Below are 26,593 nucleotides of genomic sequence, written 5' to 3' on the forward strand. Positions count from 1 at the left end.
TAAACTCCCCATTGAGGGCACAAATTATCAAACCCAGCCAATCCAAAATTGCACCCATCAAGATAAATGCTGACGATCTTGATTAAAGGATAAAAAATACGGAAGGGTTATAATGAATTAAATAGAGACCTACAATTCAATTACTCTGCTCAATAATTCTTATTTGAAGAGATCTTTGATTAATTTATTGATATAAATTAATTGATATCTTCAAATAATTACATATATCTTTCAATTTATGAATTGTGTTGTGTTTTTATTGGCACTTCGTGCAGTTATATCGTCGTTCTATTATGTCGTAAACCCAAACTTATAAATATATTACCTGGTAATGAAATGATAATAAACCGGCATTTCTCGCACAGCACCTCTACAAGGAAGAAAAACTGTTGAGGGGGATATGAACTACTAAAAAAATAATACACGACGAGAGCGAAAAGGAACACGAAATCTCCGGGAAAGTTACAATGGGGTTGTCTGGAGACCTTTTCCGGTTTCGATGTTTTTTCATTTCCTTTTTTAAGCTTTCTTCTTGCATGAATATAAAGGAAACGAAATAAAATTATTCCTACCTGTTACCTCAAACAATTTGAAATAAAATTCGCTGAAAGCACACACCATTATATCTTATTTCAACCACTATCCAACAAGTTCTATCCCGCGTTGGTTACAGGGCAACTACTGACTGCTTTGTTTAGGCGGGCACTTGTTGATTGCTGACTATGGAAGGTTAAGACGTGTTTTTTTGGGTTTTTTTAAAGAAATACACTGGGAATCTGGGACGCGTTTTACAAAAGAACTTACGACCAACTTTACATACTGGAATTTACCAGTTTATTGTAAGATCATTCACTCCAAATGCAATTTTTTTTTAACAAAAATTTTGAAAATTAGGCCTTAGAAAAGTTTTACTTCATTCATTCAAAGTAATAACTGTGTAATAAAATTTAAGACTAGCGACTTTGTCGTAAGTTGTTTTGTAAAACGGGCCCCTGAGCATGCAATCTTGTATGTATGTTCATGTGTATATATATTGCACATGTATGTATTTATGCACATGTATGTATTTATGCACATGTAGATATATATTGCACATGTATGTATTTATGCACATGTAGATATATATTGCACATGTATGTATTTATGCACATGTAGATATATATTGCACATGTATGTATTTATGCACATGTAGATATATATTGCACATGTATGTATTTATGCACATGTAGATATATATTGCACATGGATGTATTTATGCACATGTAGATATATATTGCACATGTATGTATTTATGCACATGTATGTATTTATGCATTATATGGTGTGTACTTCTTTGTCATCTTTTCTCGAGAAAGACTGCACAGTGTCAAATTAAAGACTGCACAGTGTCAAATTAAAGACTGCACAGTGTCAAATTAAAGACTGCACAGTGTCAAATTAAAGACTGCACAGTGTCAAATTAACAGATCGGGTCTCAGAAACACAACCTGGGACATCTGAGTAGCTCGCACAATTAAAATTCTTCCAAAACACCTATTTTGACTCCTAATTGACCACTTTGACACACACAAAAAGAGGTTTGAATTAACGATCTCTTCTATGTTTGTGATGATATTGTTAACCATGGTGTGTTCAACAGTCAAAAATACCTGTATATCCGACGACTGGATTGTCTATCTGGTTTGACTTCTAGTATCGATATTGCCGTAAATTCTATTTATCCTGGTCTGACTTCTAGTATCGATACTGCCGTAAATTCTATTTACTCTAGTCTGACTTCTAGTATCGATACTGCCGTAAATTCTATTTACTCTAGTCTGACTTCTAGTATTGATACTGCCGTAAATTCTATTTATCCTGGTCTGACTTCTAGTATCGATACTGCCGTAAATTCTATTTACTCTGGCCAGACTTCTAGTATCGATACTGCCGTAATTTTATTTACTCTAGTCTGACTTCTAGTATCGATATTGCCGTTAATTCTATGTACTCTAGTCTGACTTCTAGTATTTTTTTTTTTTTATATAATTTTTTTTTTTTTTTGGGTTACATACAATACATCAGACACTTACACAAACATACCTTTCATACATGCATACATGCTTCAATCTCCCTGTGGTTTAGGTTACTTGCTGTACAATAGTGAAAGTAATAATAATAACAATAATACATGTACTAAAAATAATGACAAGTACATGTAGTAATAATTAATCAATTGCAAAAATATTTTCCCACTTCATCCATATTTTATCAAAGTTATGTATTTTAAATGTTTGAATTGCAGCATATTTCTCTACATGATATTTAAACTTTAAGTGACATAGTAATCCAACAAGATTTGGTTCTTTATTCTGCATTAAACAGATAAATATGTATTGTTTAGCATATAGAATTATAAAGTTTATAGCTTTATTATTTAAAGACAGTGGGATTTCACCAAATATTATATTTGACACATTAAAACCAATTCTTTCGGAAATTTTTCTATATATATGAAGACTTAACTCACTCCACAATGTTTGGGTCTTATTACACGAAGTAAAAATATGTGTTATTGTTTCAATATTACTTGTACAAAATCTACAGAGATCATTTGTTTTAACACTAATGTTTTTCAAATAATAACCAACAGGAAGAATTCTATGTAAAATTCTAAACTGTAGCCACTGAACAGAAGAATCACTAGATGTTTTGAAACAAATTTTAAACACATCTTGCACTGAAATATCATCTACTCCATATGAAGATAGTTCAGTTTTCCACTTGCCCATAGAAGTTGGGATATCATCTTTTGCATTTAAAATATTGTAAATAATATTAGAACATCTTTCATGTAATAAAATTGGTTCAAAAAATATAGGCATACATGGATTAACATTTTGTTTGGTTGAGTGTCTATCAATTGACAGACATTTTAAATATTTTGAAATTGCAGTAATAATGCTATTGTATTTCATTACATATACTTCTTGAAGATTGTATAAACACTGAAATTTTTCTATGTTATGGAAGTTACAATCAGTATCAAAAAAATCTTGTACAGCTTTAATCCCCTTTTCATACCATTTCTCATAAAACACAGGTTTTCCCGCAATTCTAATAATTAGAATTGTACCACACTGGAATATTATGAAAATTATTTTTAATATTTGGAAGATTTTGACTAGTCTTCAAATAAAAAAACCAAGCATTAAAAACATCCTTCCAAAAAACATTGCTTTTAACACATAATTGTTCCACAATAAAACTATCTCCAAAGTCATATAATTTCTTTAAAATATCATTTCCATACATGGCAAAAAAAATATTCATCCATGGTTTCTGACAGTTGGACCTAGTAAGCCTTTTAATCCAAGAGCATTTCAATGATGTAATAAAGTTGCTTATATCAACCATCTTGATACCACCCGATAAATAGTCTTGTGTTATCACAGACCTCTTAACTTTATCTACACTAGATTTCCATAGGAATTCAAAAATAATTTTGTATAAATAAGAGATTGTTTCTTTCTTTGGAGTAGGAAGTGATATAAACAAATGATTCAATTTTGGAATAAGCAATATTCCAACAAATGTCGCCGCAGGTAAATAAAATTTATGTTTTTTGAACTCGGTGAATTCGAATAAAATTATCTTATTTTGTGAAAGTGGTGAATTATAATAAATCTGGAAAACACCAAGCTGGTATGAAATAACAGTGCACACACGACATCGGTAAATAACAGTACACACACGACATCGGTAAATAACAGTGCACACACGACATCGGTAAATAACAGTACACACACGACATCGGTAAATAACAGTGCACACACGACATCAGTTGTTTTCTGTTTAGGTAATCACTTTTATGCCGCAATTCTCTTACGTAAAACGAAAGGGTCAGTATACATTCACAGTATGACGTCACATGTCAAAGGGGAATAAGACAGTGAATATCAATACGATATTGCATCACAATGTCAACATGGTCAAAGGGGAATAAGACAGTTTATTTAGACACATATCCACTATGACATCACAATGTTAAATGAGAATAAAAGTGTATATAGCAATAACATTACAATACCAAACGAGGGTGGTGATGGGAATAACACAATTTACTGTATCCAGGGGGTGGTGATGAGAATAACACAATTTATTGTATCCAGGGGGTGGGGATGAGAATAATACAATTTATTGTATTACGGGGGTGGTGATGGAAATAACACAATTTATTGTATTCGTTAGAAACATTGCATATGAACATAATTTTCATGTAAATAGATTGATATTTTTATTAATTTATTGGTTTACAGACGCCAATTCTACGTGGGAATCCCTGAAAAAGCAAGTTACTGCGGCCTACAGACTTGGAAATGATATGTTTTACAAATACAAAGGTCACTACTACACCAGGGACACGGGGAGGGGGGGGGGGACTGGGAGGCAGGGATTCCTTCTTGAAAAAGTACAAACATGGTCCCAGTAATAGCCTCGTTTTCGAAACTTTTATGAAGTTCCAGCCTCAGAAACAGGAGTTTGTAAACCTACTCGGAAAGCGACACCCAGAGCGAGGGGCGGTAATTCAGAAGAGTCAAATGACACGAACATCAAAGTAACAGGAAGCGACACCCAGAGCGAGGGGCAGTAATTCAGAAAAGTCACATGACACGAACTTCAAAGTAACAGGAAGCGACATCCGGGGAGAAGATATATAGTCCTGATATAGGTAACCCAGAGTATAGGTGGAGTATTCATTTATTTCCAGTCATTAGGTCGACCCGTGGGTTTTATGTTTAATTGCTGTAAAAGCGACGGTTCATTGAATTTTTTTTTTATGTGCTCTTGTGAGTTCTGTACTTTAGACACTGAATAAATGGAGTTTACTTTGAAAGTTTGTTTGTCTGTTCCAAATATGTCCCGTCGTGAAAAGTTCGCTCACATTGAGACATCACCAGCTGTAGGTGAAGTACTACAAGATGAGCGTGACGCTTTGCTTGATCGAGCCTGCAAATTTTTGGGCGAGGCTCCTCACAGATTTCAGAGGTGAGAGGCCAAATAGGAAACATTAACTTGAGTACGTATCGGCGGTATGGAGAGGGTGCTTTATTATTGGAGACCGGGGTAAAGCTTTGTTATCTGCAGTGACATTAGGACAGACTACAATAAAATGTCAGTGAAAGAATTATGGAAAAATTAGATACACGCAATTTAACATGTAAACTACATAATCATAACTTGGTATCCGAATATCAAATCTTTTGAAGCTTAAGTAATAAGTCCGCATATCGAACACGGTTCCCGCACAACTATGGAACAGAAACCATAAAATATAGACTGCAATCACAGAATTCACCATTTGGGTGCGTTCAGAATACTATCCTTGGTTGACAGTTTTAAGTTACATCGGCAGAATTTTTTTTACCATTGGTACATGTAAGACAGTGGTACCAGTGTTTGCAGATAAAATTTACCGACGGTAAACATTTCTGCAGACAACTTAGATCTCTATTAGGTTGGCAATTTTATTTATGACGTAATCAATAATGTCGGACATCGCATACACACTGAAAGCAACAAATTTTGTATCACAGCTTTTCTTTGTAGACGTCAAATGAAGACAATTTCAGACATGTCCCGGGACAGACGGAAATGGGTTTTAAAAACATAGAGTGTATATGATGGTATAGTATTTGCCCTCTCAAACCATTTCGTCCGAGTTTTGCCAGAGAAAATACTTTTTTTCATGCTAATTGATCAGCCAGTGGTATACCAATGGTACCATTGTTGAATTTCTCATCATTTGTAATCCAAACTCGTTCAGAGTACACAGGGATCCAATGACACCAACGGATCAAATTTTTACCATTGGTAAATCGGTGATGGTATACATATCATTGGCTTTACAGTAGAAGAGTGGGTTCCACTCTACTAGTGTAGCTTTCCATCCGACCAATTAAAGTCAGCCAGTGCAGTGTCCGACCAATGGAATACAGCCAGTACAGTGTCCGACCAATCGAATACAGCCAGTACAGTGTCCGACCAATCGAATACAGCCAGTACAGTGTTCGACCAATCGAATACAGCCAGTACAGTGTCCGACCAATCGAATACAGCCAGTACAGTGTTCGACCAATCGAATACAGCCAGTGCAGTGTCCGACCAATCGAATACAGCCAGTACAGTGTCCGACCAATCGAATACAGCCAGTACAGTGTCCGACCAATCGAATACACCAGTACAGTGTCCGACCAATTGAATACAGCCAGTACAGTGTTCGACCAATCGAATACAGCCAGTACAGTGTCCGACCAATCGAATACAGCCAGTACAGTGTTCGACCAATCGAATACAGCCAGTGCAGTGTTCGACCAATCGAATACAGCCAGTACAGTGTTCGACCAATCGAATACAGCCAGTACAGTGTCCGACCAATCGAATACAGCCAGTACAGTGTTCGACCAATCGAATACAGCCAGTGCAGTGTTCGACCAATCGAATACAGCCAGTACAGTGTTCGAATACAGCCAGTACAGTGTTCGACCAATCGAATACAGCCAGTACAGTGTTCGACCAATCGAATACAGCCAGTACAGTGTTCGACCAATCGAATACAGCCAGTACAGCGGTAGACAATTAATGACATTCCAATGGGAAATATTCTTGATATTGCGTAAAACAGACGACATTAGACTGCCCAAGGCTCTTCGGGCCTCTGATTACCAGATAAATTTTAGATTCCGAATTATCAATTAATTATTTGCTTACTATAGCACGTTGCAATAGAAAATAAAGATTAAAGCCATTGGGAATGTTTTATTTAATATTGAACATAAAAACAAATGTAACCAGAAAAACAAATGTATTCATAAGAACAAATGTAACCAAATAGAAAGTACTTAGAAAGGACCGTCAAGTTGAAAGTAGTACAGTATAGACAAACAGTTCTCCATATTTCAAAGTATAAGAATATATTTGCGAATTCTGCTTATTGAAATTTTGTATCTGAGTATAAATTTATAAACATTTGAATTGTATGTATGATGATGTACTTTTTCAGAGCTCTCGTCTCACTGGATACATGTATACTATAGTCTCCATGTATAAACTCCAATAATGAAATATCTATGAGAAATAAGGGGGCCTCCGTGGCCAAGTGGTTAAAGCATCGCGCTCAACATCACACGGCCTCTCACCTCTGTCGGCGCGGGATTCGCGCCGGTAAGTGAGACAGTTTCTCAGTTTACTTTCGGAAGGTCGGTGGTCTCTTCCCAGGTACATTGTATCTGGGTTCTCTCTTCCACCAATAAAAACTGGGCGCCACCAGATAACTGAAAAATTGTTGAGTGTGGCGGAAAACATCAATCAATCAATCAATCAACAATCTATGAGATCACAAGTTTTGCAATTTTGGTGAAGGCCTCAAAGTTCACTATTGATATGTCCTGATATCAATATCACCATTGATATGTCCTGAGCTAGCCTGCTACATGTTCTGGATTGATATAAATATATTTATTTTCTCTGCAAAAATTGGGCTTGGAGGTTATAAACCTTTTACTGTACTCATACTCAAACTCAGCCATGTTTGTTTTCAGCAAGCTCCGAAGTATACTGGAAAAATCTTGAGTATGTATATTCCATTTGAGTATGAGAATAATTTTATAAAAGTTTTACAACCTTCACTTTTGAGTATGAGTACGAGTTAGAGCACGGAGTTAGAGTTTGAGTATCAAAACGTGCTGAAAAAAGTGTTGTAACCTCCAGGACTGTTCCATTTTTTCCTGGGATCTGAGCCTCCGTCTCTGCATGGAACATGACTTTGACACGTAGAGGTCTCCATCCTAATGATAACTTTGAATCAATTTGTCCGCTGCATGCTCAGGAATACAGAAGTTATTTTTTTTAAACGATGGCATCATTTTTCAAAGTTTTGACCCCATTCTTAAGGTCCCAAGGGGGGCAAGAACTACGAAATTTACAATTTTTGTTTAACTACCTACAAGGATGCTACACACCATGTTTGGTGACAATTGGAATAGAAGTTTCTCAGAAGTTAATTTTCCCCCCCAAATTTAACGACGAAGGACGGACACGGATAGTAATAGACCACCCACACGGGTGACCTACAATGCAATGATATTTTCGCTTCATGATCTAAATAGCCCCATCAAAAGATCTAAATTCTTGACCCGAGGTCCTAACATTTTAAGATAATTTTTAAAGATTTAATGCTGTTTTACTACCAGGTATATGACTCGTATACCCAAGTCACGTGGTCCCGACTCACAATATCAATAGAGCTTTACCCGTTCTTATAGACAAATCCCGAGTCCCTGACTTTAGGCAATGACTTTCATAATTTCAAATAGCCCTACCTATTCATATGGACAAGCCATGGGCCCCTTACTCTGGGACAATGATTTTCACAATTTTAATATAACCCTACGCGGTTGTTGCTCAAAGACTGAGGAGCTAACTTCCTTAATAACCAAGACATATGAAGAGATTCTTCCAAAGAAATAACACTTTTCCTATATTGATGTGTGACACACATCTCCTACCTAACCCTATATATGTGACACATATCTCCTCCCTAACTCTATATATGTGTCACATAGCTCCTCCCTAACTCTATATATGTGTCACATAGCTCCTCCCTAACTCTATATATGTCACATAGCTCCTCCCTAACTCTATATGTGTGACACACAGCTCCTCCCTAACTCTATATATGTGTCACATAGCTCCTCCCCAACTCTATATATGTGTCACATAGCTCCTCCCTAACTCTATATATGTGTCGCATAGCTCCTCCCTAACTCTATATGTGTGACACACAGCTCCTCCCTAACTCTATACATGTGTCACATAGCTCCTCCCTAATTCTAAATATGTGACACATAGCTCCTCCCTAACTCTATAAATGTGACACATAGCTCCTCCCTAATTCTATAAATGTGACACATAGCTCCTCCCTGACTCTATAAATGTGACACATAGCTCCTCCCTAACATCAATTGTCAGCTAGACGTATCCTTGTTCATCCTAAATGTCCCATAGTAAAGAAGATCTTATAAGATGACAAAATTTTATTTGGTCTTAAATCCTGTCCCTTCACACCCAGGGATGCAGGGGCCACGGACTTCATTTGCGTTGTACCCCTTACCTCATTAATGCTACAGTCTAACTTTGGTAAAAATTAGCCGGGCAGTATTTGAGAAGTATAAAATGTTAAGGTCATGCGCGAGGTTTCTGCCATTTTATTTCATGAGCTTTTTTTTTTATCTCTTCGTTATAAAGAGTCTTATATGATTTTCGAAAGATGTTTAAAATCTTATATTGTAGTAGTATTACTATAATTCGTATACAACCTTCTGTAATACATAATAATTGATTCTACGCCTTTACTTGCCACAACCAGGAACTATCAAAGTATACTAACTCTAGAGAAGACCTAGTAATATAACTCAAGTTTTGTTGGTTTTTTGTTTTGTTTTTTTTTTGTTGGTTTTTTTTAAATTTATTTATTTACTTATTTTAAGAAACAAGAAAGGATGTGCGTAAAATCACTTGAATTGCCACGTAAAATGATAAATATCATTGACAAACGTCGCGTGTGACCTTAACGAAACGACGACGGATAAAAATAGGTCGCAATTTACAGATCTGAGTATGCTATGGTTAATAAAAAAATCAACTAATAAGCGACGTCCCTTTTGAATCAGCATTGGTTTTAAATCTTAACTCTGCTGGGTCTACTTTTTATATTTTTTGTTTCTAGAAAAGACACGAAAAACAATCACTCTTGAAAACCTCTCTTGTATGACGTGATAACCATGTAATGGTCACCCTCAAGGAAATATTGAGACTCGCAAAAAATAAATAAATAATTTAAAAAAAATAATAATAATGAAACTCTACTGTTACATTTGCTTTATCAATGTCAAGGTTGTCGAGATGCACCCTTTTGGTCATTCAGAAATTAAAAAAAACAAACAAGAAACAATATTTCCGAAAGAAAAGACACTGTTTTAGAGAATTTTACAGTGCATGCCACGCCGATGTCTTAAAGTATAGGGATTAATTACACTTGCTATAGTTCATTCAAAGCAGTCACGTGACACCGGACGGAAAAATGTTACAAATACGTCAGACATGTTCGTGGTTTCAATGTATTGAGTCTCACGATAACAGGAGACCGGGAATTTGACCTTTCTCCACCGAAGTATTAAACCACTCAAACTCGGACTCCGAATCCGAACTGCTCTCCGCTAACGAAGAATTGTAAAAACTGACCACTCCATCTCGGAATAAAACACTGGGCTTCCCTCGTGTTCCGTAGAAGGATTTGACCCAGTAGGAATGTCTGGTTGCTATAGTGTAGCGTCTATCTGGAACCAATCTGATTGGTTTATTCAGAAAGACGTCATGGATTTTATCGGCGGAATGTTCATACACGTGACAATCGACGCTAGCGATGCTGGACTTCTTGTGATCGTATACGTCTATAGACACCACCTGAGTTTGGAAATCTTCTTTCGGAGTGTAGACACAGACGCCATGAAGCGTTGCTGCTATACTGCACTCAAATGCGATTTCGTTGGTTTTGTCGGAAGCCTGTCTTTCGCGCAGCGTCTTTCGGAATCTTAGAACCCGTTTGTAGTTCCTGGAGGCTACTTCAAACATCGATAGTCCGCTTCCACCATCATTTCTACTAAAATCATACAAGAACACGTCGATTACTTCGTCTGCATCCAATAACTCCGCACTAGCCACTCTTGTCTGAAAATATCTCGAAGTCATCGTTGGAAAACGTATCAACCGTATCGTATCCCCTAGAACAAGTCTCTTATTCTGATCCGTAATCGGTAAGTTTTTTCTCGAGCACTCCGCTTCCGCCCATCTTAAAATATGCTCAAATAAATCCTCTTCGCTTATGTTTAAACTTTCAATGCTGAGAATGCTTCTCACGCATCCCCTACAAATGTTTCTGAAGGAGTCTGAGAGTAGCGCCCCCTGAATGTTTTCCACTAAAAAACGCACACATTTATCTTTAAGAGCTGTCAGTCCGTAAGTATGCGCCTCCTCCAATATTCCAAACACGTTGTCAATGTCAAGTCTATTCTCCATGAATACTTCACAACGACAAGTAAGTTTGTCCACGCAATATTTCCGCGCACAATACAGCAATGACGTCACGTTTTCATATGTTAATGTAACAAAATCTGTGTATAGATATCTGAAAGAAATTTGAAATAGTCTTCATCAGAACTGTTAATTTTCATCATCAAATATGAATAATATTACGCTTATATACTACAGTATATTGAGTTTTGGCGGTGGGAATATTTGATTATAAGTGGATTTTTCACGACAAAATTGTAGTTTGAAATATTAGCGCTTCAGTTTTTGGCACAATTTCATTTAACTAGGTGAATAGTTAGGTACTTTTATCTTTGGCAAAATTTCCCGGCCAACATGTTCAACGCGACAAAATGACCTGACATACGATATATACATGTAATTATAAAGTTGACATCATGTCACATACTCTCTTGACCAAAGCTTACTCAAGAAACTGTTGGAAGGTCTCCTTTTCGATGTCTGGAATCACGAGTTGTCCCTTCTCCGCCAGAGGGCCTTTCAGTAAAGCATAGAATACCGGACTACGAGCGATGAGAACCAGACTATGAGCGTTCACATTCTCTCTGTCTGACCCTAACAAAAAGGTGACGTCACAATGAAGTTCATTCTGGAACATGTGTTTGAAACAATCAGACAGACCTTTATCACACTGCCATGCGTAGTTTTCCATGGAAATTTTCTGAAACACAGAAATGTCATGATTGTTAATCACCTTTGTGTTATATAGTATTATAGTGAGTCTATAAAGAAAAATTGTCTGATGAGAATAAACATTTTCCGTCTCACCGTCTCAACACTTTTCAAAGAGCTTGTCAGCATGTGTGTATATATGTGTAGTGTGTGAGTATGTGTGTAAGTCTGTGTGTGAGTATGTGTGTAAGTCTGTGTGAGTATGTGTGCAAGTATGTGTGTGTATGTGTAAGTCAGCGTGTGAGTATGTGTGTAAGTATGTGTGTAAGTCTGTGTGAGTATGTGTAAGTTTGTGTATGAGTATGTGTAAGTCTGTGTGTGTGTATGTGTAAGTCTGTGAGTATATGTGTAAGTCTGTGTGTGTATATGTGTAAGTCTGTGTGAGTATATGTGTAAGTCTGTGTGTAAGTATGTGTAAGTCCGTGTGAGTATGTGTGTAGTGTGTGAGTATATGTGTAAGTCTGTGTGAGTATGTGTGCAAGTCTGTGTGTGAGTATGTGTGTAAGTCTGTGTGCGAGTATGTGTGTAAGTCTGTGTGTGAGTATGTGTGTAAGTCTGTGTGTGAGTATGTGTGTAAGTCTGTGTGTGAGTGTGTGTGTGTAAGTCTGTGTGTGAGTATGTGTGTAAGTCAATGTGTGAGTATGTGTGTAAGTCAATGTGTGAGTATGTGTGTAAGTCTGTGTGAGTATGTGTGTAGTGTGTGAGTATGTGTGTAAGTCTGTGTGTGAGTATGTGTGTAAGTCTGTGTGAGAATGTGTGTGAGTATGTGTGTAAGTCTGTGTGTAGTGTGTGAGTATGTGTATAAGTCTGTGTGAGTATGTGTGTGAGTATGTGTGTAAGTCTGTGTGAGTATGTGTGTAGTTTGTGAGTATGTGTGTAAGTATGTGTGTGAGTAAGTAAGTCAATGTGTGAGTATGTGTGTGAGTATGTGTGTAGTGTGTGATTATGTGTGTAAGTCTGTGTGTGAGTATGTGTAAGTCAGCGTGTGAATATGTGTGTAAGTATGTGTGTAAGTCTGTGTGTGAGTATGTGTGTTAGTCTGTGTGTGAGTATATGTGTAAGTCTGTGTGTGAGTATGTGTGTAAGTCTGTGTGTAAGTATGTGTGTAAGTCTGTGTGTGAGTATGTGTAAGTCTGTGTATAAGTATGTATGTGAGTGTGTGTGTAAGTCTGTGTGTGAGTATGTGTGTAAGTCTGTGTGTAAGTCTGTGTGTAAGTCTGTGTGTGAGTATATGTGTAAGTCTGTGTGTGAGTGTCTGCGTAAGTCTGTGTGTGAGTATGTGTGTAAGTCAATGTGTGAGTATGTGTGTAAGTCTGTGTGTGAGTATGTGTGTAAGTCAATGTGTGAGTATGTGTGTAAGTCAATGTGTGAGTATGTGTGTAAGTCTGTGTGTGAGTATGTGTGTAAGTCTGTGTGTGAGTGTGTGTGTAAGTCAGTGTGTGAGTGTGTGTGTAAGTCTGTGTGTATGTGTGTAAGTCAATGTGTGAGTATGTGTGTAAGTCAATGTGTGAGTATGTGTGTAAGTCTGTGTGTGAGTATGTGTGTAAGTCTGTGTGTGAGTGTGTGTGTAAGTCTGTGTGTGAGTATGTGTGTAAGTCTGTGTGTGAGTGTGTGTGTAAGTCAGTGTGTGAGTATGTGTGTAAGTCTGTGTGTGAGTATGTGCGTAAGTCAGTGTGTGAGTATATGTGATTTTTATTAATATTCAAGGGCCCTCCTTCATACATTAGTTTTTAAAGCAAAGTTGCTCGTAAGAAATACAGAGTGAAATGTTATTTTACAATGTTGTACAAAATATAAAGAACCGGTCGCGGTAGCTCAGTGGTACAACGTTCGCTTCGTAACCGAAAAGTCGCGAGTTCTAGCCCCGCTCATACCATCGTCATGTCAAACCTTAGATGTAAATATATGGTAGTGATTGCTCCTTCGCCAAACGCCTGGCATTATGGGACCTTAAAAATGGCCCCGTGTCGCAACAGACGTTGGCAAGTTAAAGAACCCTCACTGGTCCGGCCCTGAGTGCTAAGTATAGATCTAACTTTGTGGTACTTCACCTACAGCTGGTGACGTCTAAATATGAGTGAAAAATCCTCGACGGGACACAAAACAAACTAACCAAACTACAAGGACGAGACCGAAAATTCGAAAAGCCTAGCAGGCGCCCGTTTTGTTGATATAGATCTCCACAATTTCACATGGTTTATGACTTGTCATGAAACAATGATATTAATACACACCCAGCTTCATGACCTTCACATCTAACTACATTATACAGAGGTCATGCTTCAGCTACCAGAGAAGAACAATATTATTCTCCCAAGAATAGTAACCACATCGTACTGACCAAGAAAATGTCAGTACATAAAATTGTTTTATTATAGGATTGAATACAGTATATTTGAAAAAATCGAAGCTGGACTGCGTTCAAGATCGTAGCGGCTACGTAGGGCTCGGTAGTGCTATGATCTTGAACGATGTGCTAGGCTAGCCCTACGTAGGAATAACAAGCGTTAATTCATACAGTGCGTTCAATAGATTTAGATAGCTAGCCTAGCAGCTAGGCTAGCCGCTACGATCTTGAACGCAGCCCTGGTTACAAGAGCCTACGAAATGACAATCGGTAATCTTCGGCTAACTCCGCTACGCTTTATACCAACAGCGTGCGAGGAATGAGTCGCGCGAGGAGTTCCGAATGACGATACGATACCTCCAGGTCGGCCATCTTTGTTTACAGTTACTAATCAAAAGTGCATGGTTAGAGAAGCGAGGTTTTGTTTATTACATACGACTTAATAAAACATGTCGGCTACTAGAACATGTAAAACTTACTAAAGATACCTGATCAATCATCTGTAGATCAGTCGATTGATTGGTTAAATATTGTTTGACGTCTCTTTCGAGAATATTTCACTCATATGGAGACGTCACCACTGCAAGTGAAAAGCTGCAAAATTTAGGCCTATGCTCGGCGCTTATGGCCATTGAGCGGGGAGGGATTTTTATCGTGACACACCTGCTGTGACACGGGACCTCGGTTTTGCGGTCTCCTCCGAAGGATTTAGTCGCCTCTTACGACAATCAATGAGTACTAAGGACCTATTCTGACCCGGATCCCCACGGGATCTTTAGATCGGGTTTGATGTTACGGGATCTTTAGATCGGGTTTGATGTTACTGTAAATCACCAGTTCGTGTAAGAGACGAGAGTTTTCACCAAGTGACAAAAAAAATCATAATCAAATGTATCGATTTTTGAAATTCCCGATTTCTTTTTGGCTCGATGTTGGAAAATTCAAATGTTTTATTCGCCTCGAAGGCACACGCAGGTGAACAATGCGGTCTATTTTTGGGTTGTTGGATTTCATCCAATCGAAAAGCAACGAATTACCGGTATTCAATCATAAAATAAACGTATCATAGGAATATTTTGATTTCATTTTCAGTGATGACCCTTATCTTAACCATATTTGAATAAACAAATAATACATAGATAAAATGAAACAAAAATAAAAAGTCTGTTCAAGTTATCAAATACTTTGATATTGGTAACAGAAAGGAAAAGACCTATGTCATGTCCGGAATTATACAAGTAATCCTAGCTGTCTGTCTGTCGGTATTTATCTATCATCTGTGTATCTATTTATTCTATCTATCTATCTATTTATCTATCAGCTGTCTATCTATTCTTTCTATCTATCCACGTTACGTTCTCTGTCAGCTATCTATATAGATCTATATCTATCTATATTCTTTTCAATAGTACTATCAATCAATCAATCAATCAAAATTTAAGAAAATGATTTAATTAATCATAAAAGCTATTAATATTTTTTTTCCCGCAAATACATATTCAAAAAATGAATTATTGGTGTTATAACACAGTTAAGATTCTGAATTATTTACCTGTGGTGCTATTACACGGATAAGATCCTGTTTGTACTATGAATTATTTACCTGTGGTGCTATTACACGGATAAGATCCTGAATTATTTACCTGTGGTGCTATTACACGGATAAGATCCTGAATTATTTACCTGTGGTGCTATTACACAGATAAGATCCTGCTTGTACTATGAATTATTTACCTGTGGTGATATTACACGGATAAGATCCTGAATTATTTACCTGTGGTGCTATTACATGGATAAGATCCTGTTTGTACTATGAATTATTTACCTGTGGTGCTATTACACAGATAAGATCCTGAATTATTTACCTGTGGTGATATTACACGGATAAGATCTTGTTTGTACAATGAATTATTTACCTGTGGTGCTATTACACAGATAAGATCCTGGTTTTACTATGAATTATTTACCTGTGGTGCTATTACACGGATAAGATCCTGAATTATTTACCCGTGGTGCTATTACACAGATAATATCCTGTTTGTACTATAGAGCACGTGACAGTAGGCGAAGCATGGAGGGCAGACTACATCATAGGACATCGCTACTGCATTCTGCAGGGAGCCCCAAGTTCTGTCTCGTGCCTGAAAGAGAAAATAATGAAACTGTTCATTTTGCTTACGAAAGTTAATAGGGGATGATCGGGTCTTTCTAAAAAAATTATTTATTGCTCGATCACACGAAACTCATCATGAGATTTCGAACTTATTCAAAGAAGTTACATTTCGTGCCTTTGTAACAACCATTAATGATGTAAAATTCTTTTTTGTTTTTGTCGTCTCCATAACTAACAACCCTGTAACCCTTTTCACACAAAAAGCAATCTTGCGAGTTAGAGTTACTATTCTATTAAGATAAGTCTACGGGAGGGTATAGTAGAGAGGGTCGTAAATCAGTCTAAAGATTTTCATAAAATTCCTTGTGAAAAGGAATAAAATCTAAAGTTTCCTCAAACAATGATTTTTTTTTTAGAAATATATTAAGTTTTTTGTTTCTGTTGTTTTCTTTATTCATTTTCTTTGTTGTTGTTGTAATATTCACATTATTTTTGTTATTTTGGGGGGTGGGGTGGGGGGGGGGGGGGGTAGAAAACGTAACAAAACTCTTATTTTCATTTGCATGCATGCATTTTAAAATATTTTTTCTCGACCAGTCGAACTATTTCTAAGAATATTAGTTTCATTATAAATGCCCACTTCACTAAAGAATAAGGCATATCCTGAAAATAAAAAAAATAAATGTCTCCATGCACACTCCTCTGTTTTCTTGATGACTCAGCAGAAAGACTCAGCTTTCTGAAGAAGGAAGTTTAACAGCTGCGATGCGTCCTCATTATACAACTACTTCGATCATTAGTCACACTATGTCAGATTGTCAAATGAAAAGGTACTCTTGTGAATGAAATACATAAAAGATCATTGCCTCCTTAAAGTATGCCGGGGTGAAGCGGCGTAGTGCATACCCTCATGTACGTATTTCCAAAAAATGATATGTTACTTATTCCATTATATGCCAAAATGATACAATCGCTAAAATTTCCAGCTATGCGGTAGTTTGCAGTTTGCTTCACATTCAGGGGTTAACCAGCTTCGTCCTCTCACAGATCGCGCTCCATACATTACTGAGAGGCCCGGTTATCAGTCAGGTCATACATATATAGTACTAAAAGAGTTCTCCTATATAAAGCATATTCTACAAAATCGATAAGTAATTTAAGTTTTAACTTACCGGGATTGCTCAGATGGAAAAAAGAGATAAGAAACGTGATTTTTCGATAAAAACGCAGTGATGACTCGGAACTGAGTACTTACAGTTCGATACATTATGACGCGTCATCAGAGCAGGAAGGATATGCCACCTCTGCATTTAAACTCATGTGGTAATTAGGGCTATACGGACCGTGGATATCGGCCTGGATAGCTCTGTGGTTAGAGCACCTGACTAGTAATGCAGGGGTCCCGGGTTCGATTCCCTGTCCAGCCGAAGATTTTCTCCTCTCTCCTATACTACACTCAGATTGTCACACGTTTACCCCCAATTATCGGGATGTATCCCATCACCATGAATATTAACTAATACACAACTAGGTTCATTGACAATTATTTCTAACTTCGACAAATTGGCAACCCCCCCCCCCCCCCCCCCCTCCTACTCAAGATCGTGACATGACCCAGTTCATGTCTCACTAACACTAACCTACACACTATAATTCTCTGTACAACATCTGACACAGTCTGAGTCTCACTAACCTACACACTATAATTCTCTGTACAACACCTGACACAGTCTGAGTCTCACTAACCTACACACTATAATTCTCTGTACAACACCTGACACAGTCTGAGTCTCACTAACACTAACCTACACACTATAATTCTCTGTACATCACCTGACACAGTCTGAGTCTCACTAACCTACATACTATAATTTTCTGTACATCACCTGACACAGTCTGAGTCTCACTAACACTAAGCTACACACTATAATTCTCTGTACAACATCTGACACAGTCTGAGTCTCACTAACCTACACACTATAATTCTCTGTACAACACCTGACACAGTCTGAGTCTCACTAACACTAAGCTACACACTATAATTCTCTGTACAACATCTGACACAGTCTGAGTCTCACTAACCTACACACTATAATTCTCTGTACAACACCTGACACAGTCTGAGTCTCACTAACACTAACCTACACACTATAATTCTCTGTACAACACCTGACACAGTCTGAGTCTCACTAACCTACACACTATAATTCTCTGTACATCACCTGACACAGTCTGAGTCTCACTAACCTACACACTATAATTCTCTGTACAACACCTGACACAGTCTGAGTCTCACTAACCTACACACTATAATTCTCTGTACAACACCTGACACAGTCTGAGTCTCACTAACACTAACCTACACACTATAATTCTCTGTACAACACCTGACACAGTCTGAGTCTCACTAACACTAACCTACACACTATAATTCTCTGTACAACATCTGACACAGTCCGAGTCTTACTAAGCTACACATTATAATTCTCTGTACAACACCTGACACAGTCCTAGTCTTACTAAGCTACACATTATAACTTTTAAATTTAAATATTGATGGGATTGGACATCAGGCTTAGTCTATATGAACCCTTTCACTAATGATCGAACAGGATATGTACATGTGCAAAATTTTATACTTTATTACTTGGTAATGATTACACAGATTCTGTACTGCGTGATACGGGTGACGTCACAATAGTCAATATCGACGGTCGGTCCAAAAATCCATATCACATATCAGACCGGCGTGCAAAAATGCATATCAAACCGGAAATTATGTATTCGCTCGTAACAATCAACATATCAATGTTTTTACCATATAAATCAATATTTTTACCGTAGTAAATCAATGTATGAAAGTTTTTACATGTAGCATAGTTAATCAATGTATCAGAGATTTACAATGGAAAAGTAATGTATCAAATATTCCGTAACCTGCAAAAACGTAACCCGCATGTGAGAAAAAGAATATTATTTCATAAAACCAGCTTCCGGACTATGTATCAAATTTAAAATAATAAATCAAAAATAGTATCCCGTTCGTATGAAATATTTAAGCATGAAACAGGGCAGTATATGATAGATAAAATATTAATACATGCCAAATTTCATATCATATCTCATATCAGCCCTCGGGCCCGATATCAACCCTCGAGCTGTTTGGGGGCCTCTCGGGCTGATTTGACATATGATATGGATTTAAGCATGTAATATTCTCTATGCATAACATATGTGATTAATTTGGGGTTTACATGTATATAGGGAAAAAGATTAACAACTGTATAATGTTTGAACATAGAGTACACTAGGGATAAGAACAACATGCATTTTTCTTGGGCGTACACTTTCAGATCGCATTCCAATTTTAAAAAAAACCCCATCGTTTTTATTGCCTGTAAAACGATACTCTCCACAACTCCTTTTAAATTAGTATTCTCTAATCAGCCGTGACAAATGACTACATGCAAATGATTTTAACTACCTATATGTACGTATTCACTTACGTTTGTATACACGTACACGACAGAATTTATTTACATAGATGGAAGCATATTTATTTAATATTTTCAGAGTGTTTGATAAGGAAATTTTACGACCGTGACCAGGAAGAGTACTTGTATGTGAAATGAATAATTATCGACAATTATACTCCACTTCAAAACATTGGATCCGCCGGAGTTTAAGGGGCGTACGGGTAACTGCGTAGTTGTCCAAAGGAAAAATAACATGCCTTAATCTAGTCACGATGTTACCAATAAATCTCCCTTGTCTGTATAGGGCTAGGTTTCACAGTCTAGTTTTACGATATTGCCAATCAGGACATCACGTCAAAGTAATATGATGACCCACATATGATGTGTTTACTTACAGAATCTGAGTTTTTAATCAGGGCACATTGACACTTGCATTATGCAGTACTTAATTAAAGCGCGTGCTTACCTTTGGAAGAAATGAATGAACTGCAGAAGGACCGAAACCGAAAGTACAGATCCCGGAAGAAACCGTCTATATGATCGAAATCCATACATGTCCTGTAAAATTTTATGATAAAGATATTTAAATACACCGACGTTTGTCGGCAAAGTTCTCTGCCTATTTCATTTTAATCATAAAACCAGTGTGCACGCATTCCGTGAATTAACAATGGGCAACAGGACTCCTAACAATTTTAACACTGAAATGTATATACACAAGTATACACAAATGAACAAATGCCTTAGCAGATCGATGCGCTTCTATGAAATCTATAAACCTGCACAACTACACAGGTAGTTATTTGATAAGTTTCACGACTAATGATGACGATTAAAAACATATCAAAAATAAATTACAAATATGTATGTTAGGTTATAAACGCAACATCTAAAGACATCTTTGGTTCTTAAATCGTATAGCACCTACTCACATACACCGCCCACGCATACAACACCCACGCATGTGATGTATTAGGTGTATAACACGCACCTACTCTGTATGGTGTAAATCGTAAAGTACACGTAAGCATTTTGAAGAACATCACGAGTTTTGACGCAACATTTTCGTGCAGCATGTGTAACAATCGAGATTGGCGAATACGATGTGGCTCTACATGTAATTAATTCTGGTGCTGAAATGCAATTCCTATCAAATTGCTGTTTTTTAAGTGTAGCCAAATAAATGCAAATCGTTATCTCACGAATGCTCACTTATATAGGGACTTGTTGTAGCAGTGAGGCTTTCCATTTGAAAAAAGACCACTTGTAGGCAAAATGCCACAAAGTCTGACCACCTGTAGGGAAAATGCCACAAAGTCTGACCACCTGTAGGCAAAAAGTAACAAAGTCTGACCACCTGTAGGCAAAAAGTAACAAAGTCTGACCACCTGTAGGGAAAATGCCACAAAGTCTGATCTGTGCACGGCTACAAAGTCTGATCTGTGCACGGCTACAAAGTCTGATCTGTGCACGGCTACAAAGTCTGATCTGTGCACGGCTACAAAGTCTGATCTGTGCACGGCTACAAAGTCTGATCTGTGCACGGCTACAAAGTCTGTAGCTGTGAGTGTTTCTTTATCGGTTTGGAAACCAGAGTCACACTACGTCATAGCCGTGGTTGTATGATTAAGATATCCCTCGACTTTATATATATGTATGTATAGACAATTTGATAGGTATGTATATATATATGTATATGTATGTATATATATATATATATATATATATATATATATATATATATATATATATATGTGTGTGTGTGTGTGTGTGTGTGTGTGTGTGTGTATGTATGTATGTATGTATATATGTTGTATGTATGTATGTATATATAAACACTCGGAGATCATCGCGTGGCTCGTAGCGCATTAAATTAATCCAAGGATTGTCGATTGGGAAAAACAGGCGCAATAGCGAATTTGCAAGCATAGCCTCCGTTGTTAAGACAGATTTCATTTCATTTTTTTTTTTTTTTTTTTTTTTGTTGTTGTTGTTGTTGTTGTTGAGGATATTAGTCGTAGATTTTAAAAATATTAACAAATAAACTTTTAATTTTTATAAATATTTTTTATCTAAAAATTAGAACGACTGTCTTTTTTTTAAAAGCATATCTTATTAGATATTTATATCATGCATAAAAAAGCGCAATGGTCTCTAAGATCTCTTATTTGCAAACAATACACTTTTTTTTTATAATTCCGGAAACGAAAAAGAAAGTTAATGGAAAATAATTAAGAGCTTGTATAACTCTTTCAATAGAAAATCACAATTCGTGCTTTAAACGAATCCCCTTAATCTGATGAAGTCGGTACCGGTTTCAACGTCTTGTACCCATTAGCCCTGAACAGTCGCCTACGCACAAAATGACTCAATACAATCTTATTTCCGGGAAATAGTGGATGTTAAGACTCTTTCATAAATCTTCTTTATATTACTTAATTATATTCGCTGTGGTGATTTTTTCCATTACGCAATAGCTTTGATACAACCCTCCCCCCCCCTCCTTTAAGGTGTATATATGTATATAGATCGGTGTCCCGGTATCCCTGGAACGGCTGACATGGCGCCGTTTTGTAAAGTTGTGTGGTATCATCTTTATCTCAGCACGTGAACTTTTCTTCCTGTGGGAATCCGGGTTATAATAGGTCCTTGGTGCCCCTTACTCCCGGGGATCCGGGTTAGAATAGGTCATTGTGGGGCGGTCCTTCGAATGAGATCGCAAAAACTGAGACCCCGTGTAACAGCAGGTGTGGCACAATAAGGATCCCTCCCTGTTTAAAGGCTTTAGTTGCCGAGCACAGGCCTAAATTTTGCAACCCTTCACCGGCAATGGTGACGTCTCCATTATATGAGTGAAAAATTCTGGAGAGGGACGTTAAACAAGATACAATCAATCAATGTACATTTCTCATTTATATACAGGTAACGTTTACTGGATCACTTCAGTTTCCACCGCGTCACGTGTTTATTTTCTCTTTCCCCCCCCCCCCCCCTCTCTCTCTCTCTGTCTCCTCTCCTCCTGGGATATTATGATTAACTACACCGAGCTGGAGCCTAAAGTTCAGTTACATTTTGTTTCTTAGAGTTTAACGGTCCTTTGAGAATCTTACAAAGACATCACCAGCTCTAGGGAATGTGTCACAAATTCTAACCTATGCTGGACACTGTGGGTTAATCAGCACTAATTTTAACCTATGCTGGACACGGTGGGTCAATCAGCACTAATTTTAACCTATGCTGGACACTGTGGGTCAATCAGTACTAATTTTAACCTATGCTGGACACAGTGGGTCAATCAGCACTAATTTTAACCTATGCTGGACACAGTGGGTCAATCAGCACTAATTTTAACCTATGCTGGACACAGTGGGTCAATCAGCACTAATTTTAACCTCTGCTGGACACAGTGGGTCAATCAGCACTAATTTTAACCTATGCTAGACACTGTGGGTCAATCAGCACTAATTTTAGCCTATGCTGGACACTGTGGGTCAATCAGCACTAATTTTAACCTATGCTGGACACTGTGGGTCAATCAGCACTAATTTTAACCTATGCTGGACACTGTGGGTTAATCAGCACTAATTTTAACCTATGCTGGACACAGTGGGTTAATCAGCACTAATTTTAACCTATGCTGGACACAGTGGGTCAATCAGCACTAACTTTAACCTATGCTGGACACTGTGGGTCAATCAGTACTAATTTTAACCTATGCTGGACACAGTGGGTCAATCAGTACTAATTTTAACCTATGCTGGACACAGTGGGTCAATCAGCACTAATTTTAGCCTATGTTGGACACTGTGGGTTAAACAGCACTAATTTTAACCTATGCTGGACACTGTGGGTCAATCAGCATTAAGTTTAACCAATGTTGGACACTGTGGGTTAAACAGCACTAATTTTAACCTATGCTGGACACGGTGGGTCAATCAGCACTAATTTTAACCTATGCTGGACACAGTGGGTCAATCAGCACTAATTTTAACCTATGCTGGACACAGTGGGTCAATCAGCACTAATTTTAACCTATGCTGGACACGGTGGGTCAATCAGCACTAATTGTAACCTATGATGGACACAGTGGGTCAATCAGCACTAATTTTAGCCTATGCTGGACACTGTGGGTTAAACAGCACTAATTTTAACCTATGCTGGACACTGTGGGTCAATCAGCATTAAGTTTAACCAATGCTGGACACTGTGGGTTAAACAGCACTAATTTTAACCTATGCTGGACACTGTGGGTTAAACAGCACTAATTTTAGCCTATGCTGGACACAGTGGGTCAATCAGCACTAATTTTAACCTATGCTGGACACAGTGGGTCAATCAGCACTAATTTTAACCTATTCTGGACACGGTGGGTCAATCAGCACTAATTCTAACCTATGCTGGACACAGTGGGTCAATCAGCACTAATTTTAACCTCTGCTGGACACAGTGGGTCAATCAGCACTAATTCTAACCTATGCTGGACACAGTGGGTCAATCAGCACTAATTTTAACCTATGCTGGACACAGTGGGTCAATCAGCACTAATTTTAACCTATGCTGGACACAGTGGGTCAATCAGCACTAATTTTAACCTATGCTGGACACAGTGGGTCAATCAGCACTAATTTTAACCTATGCTGGACAATGTGGGTTAATCAGCACTAATTTTAGCCTATGCTGGACACTGTGGGTTAATCAGCACTAGGGAGTGAAACTATTACAAGTAAATGAATTTTCTTTACGAAGTACTCTAAATAAGTATCAAATCTGACAGCATTTAACAACATTGTTCTCATTATGAAAGTTAGCTCACAACAAATGAAGAAATTCTAAGCTGTACAATCATGTTTAGGAAACATTCAATTTAAACCGATATAAAACACACAAAACTTGGAGGTGCGGAAGACCGTGCATTTTATACTATTTTCATTATCAGCTCGAGAGGAAGTTTAAGAGAAAACCCTTGACTTAGGAAGATGGTACGGGATCCACACACACACACACATATATATATATATATATATATATATATATATATATATATATATATAAAGCACTAAATAAATCACAACTAGGTACCGAAAATTTTCACACCAGCCCGGGGTCGAACCAGCGACGTATATATATATATATATATATATATATACATATATATAATATATATATATATATACCCAAGCTGAAACGGAGTGCTTAGCTGAAACGGAGTCATTTATTAATAAGAGCTAACTGAAACACAATAAAAATGATTTTGAAATGATATTAAATGTGGTCGTACCTGGTAAATTTTGTATATATGTCTGTTTTATGTTGGTATCATTGAAATCCACTGTAACAGTCCACAGCTAAGAAATTACTTATAATCTCATAATAATTACAAAGATCTATTTTTAAAATCGTGGGAAAAACCCACTTCCTTTCCTCGAAAAATCGTAAGATGTATTTATAATTATCATATATAACACATGAGACATTTGTCCCTTCCTGGGGACAAATAAGTTAATCACATGTACATGAGAAATAAGTCAATAAATATAGTACTATATCTACATTAAACGAAGTAAAACTAGTGTCTGCAATAAAAGTCACGATTGTTGACCGAACTTGATAAACCTCGCCTGAATAGACAGTTTATAATAAGGATCGGATTAACGAGGATTAAAACTCGGCTCTTAATCACTCGTACAGGAAAGTGTTCTTTACCTAATCGTGTTTTTCAGTATAGATATAATAAAATGATAGTAATGATAGGTAGCATGACACTAAAACGTGGAAGCAGTGCACAGGTAACTAGCAAAAAGTATTTAAAGGAAAACTGATGTAAATTATGGGAATGAACCTTTGAACAAGGAACCCGTAAATGCACTCCACAAAAATCGCCTACCTTGTGGAAAAGTCCTTTTTTCATATTTTTTCTCTTTCTGGCAACCCCCAGCCGCCGGACCCACAAAAATGCACCCGAAAACTGGACGTTATAAACGGAGAAATCCTACAGGACTTTAAATAGAGACACTCTCAGGGTTAGAAGATTACGCGGGAAGACTAGCCATGCAACATTCCTTCTGATTAAGTGACTGAATATGCTCATACCATCAGGGCGGTGACAGTAAGGAGAGTAAAATCACAAGTGTCAGGAGAATTTACAAACTAAACCAACTATCCATAGTGTACACCGTATCAAGTTAATACGGCACACTATCGCACACAGCATCAAGTTAATACAGCACACTATCGCTGGATTTCTAAGGGAGTTACAGGGCGTCACGTGATTCTATGTGTAATGATGCGTGAATCCATCGTAGTGCCTACTATACAGTCTCGACACGGTGTGACAAACAAGCCATCTGTTGCTAAGATTAATTTCTTTTGAACAAGAATAAGCCCATGGGCCTCATCGCTCACCTGAGCCCTGCTGTTGTTCAAGGTCAACACCAAAGTATAACAAGGTCTTGCCATAAGGAACCTATATATAAGATATGAAAGTCCTACCTTAAATAGTTCATGAGATATTTTAAGTATGTCAGGTTTTTCTTAAAGTACAATGCAAGTCAAACTCCAAGGTCAAAACAACATTGTGTCACAGGGTCTTGCCATAAAGAATCTCTATACAAAATATGAAAGCCCTACTTAAAATACCAGTACTTCCTGATATACTTAATAGGTTATGTTGTCTTAAAAGTAGGTCAAACTCAAAGTTCAAGGTCAAAGGACATGATATGAAATGAAAAGTCTTGCCATAAGAAATATATATATATATACAAGATATAAAATACCTGCCTTAAATAGTTCAGGACATGTTGAATAGGTAAGACTTTTATTAAAAGTAGGTCAAAATTC

The 26,593-nt window shown here is 37.3% G+C and overlaps 1 protein-coding gene across 5 annotated transcripts; it reads right to left on the reverse strand.

The window, feature by feature from the left end:
• Positions 1 to 6,783: 6,783 nt before the first annotated feature.
• On the reverse strand, positions 6,784 to 25,587 carry LOC125658486 (BTB/POZ domain-containing protein 6-like). 5 transcript variants are annotated; one of them, XM_056150598.1, is made up of 6 exons: positions 25,035 to 25,587; positions 20,223 to 20,314; positions 16,175 to 16,308; positions 15,902 to 15,941; positions 11,556 to 11,809; positions 6,784 to 11,224 (listed from the first exon to the last, which is right to left on the reverse strand). In XM_056150598.1, the coding sequence occupies exons 5-6, from the start codon at positions 11,798 to 11,800 to the stop codon at positions 10,168 to 10,170; spliced, it is 1,302 nt and encodes a 433-aa protein (XP_056006573.1). In that variant the 5' UTR covers positions 11,801 to 11,809; positions 15,902 to 15,941; positions 16,175 to 16,308; positions 20,223 to 20,314; positions 25,035 to 25,587; the 3' UTR covers positions 6,784 to 10,167. The 5 variants fall into 5 exon arrangements, with proteins under 5 accessions (XP_056006573.1, XP_056006574.1, XP_056006575.1 ...); XM_056150599.1 differs by lacking the exon at positions 15,902 to 15,941; XM_056150600.1 differs by lacking the exons at positions 20,223 to 20,314; positions 25,035 to 25,587 and adding an exon at positions 17,453 to 17,854.
• Positions 25,588 to 26,593: the final 1,006 nt, after the last annotated feature.

This window comes from Ostrea edulis, chromosome 9, assembly GCF_947568905.1.
Source record: "Ostrea edulis chromosome 9, xbOstEdul1.1, whole genome shotgun sequence".
NCBI classification, from domain to species: Eukaryota; Metazoa; Mollusca; class Bivalvia; order Ostreida; family Ostreidae; genus Ostrea; species Ostrea edulis.

What these genes read in the sequence shown, in the direction of transcription:
- LOC125658486 (XM_056150599.1), bottom strand. Translation starts at nt 11,800, where the DNA reads ATGGAAAACTACGCATGGCAGTGTGATAAAGGTCTGTCTGATTGTTTC. An exon ending in ACCTTCCAACAGTTTCTTGA is followed by an intron (nt 11,225 to 11,555) that starts GTAAGCTTTGGT and finishes AATTTCTTTCAG; the next exon opens with ATATCTATACACAGATTTTG.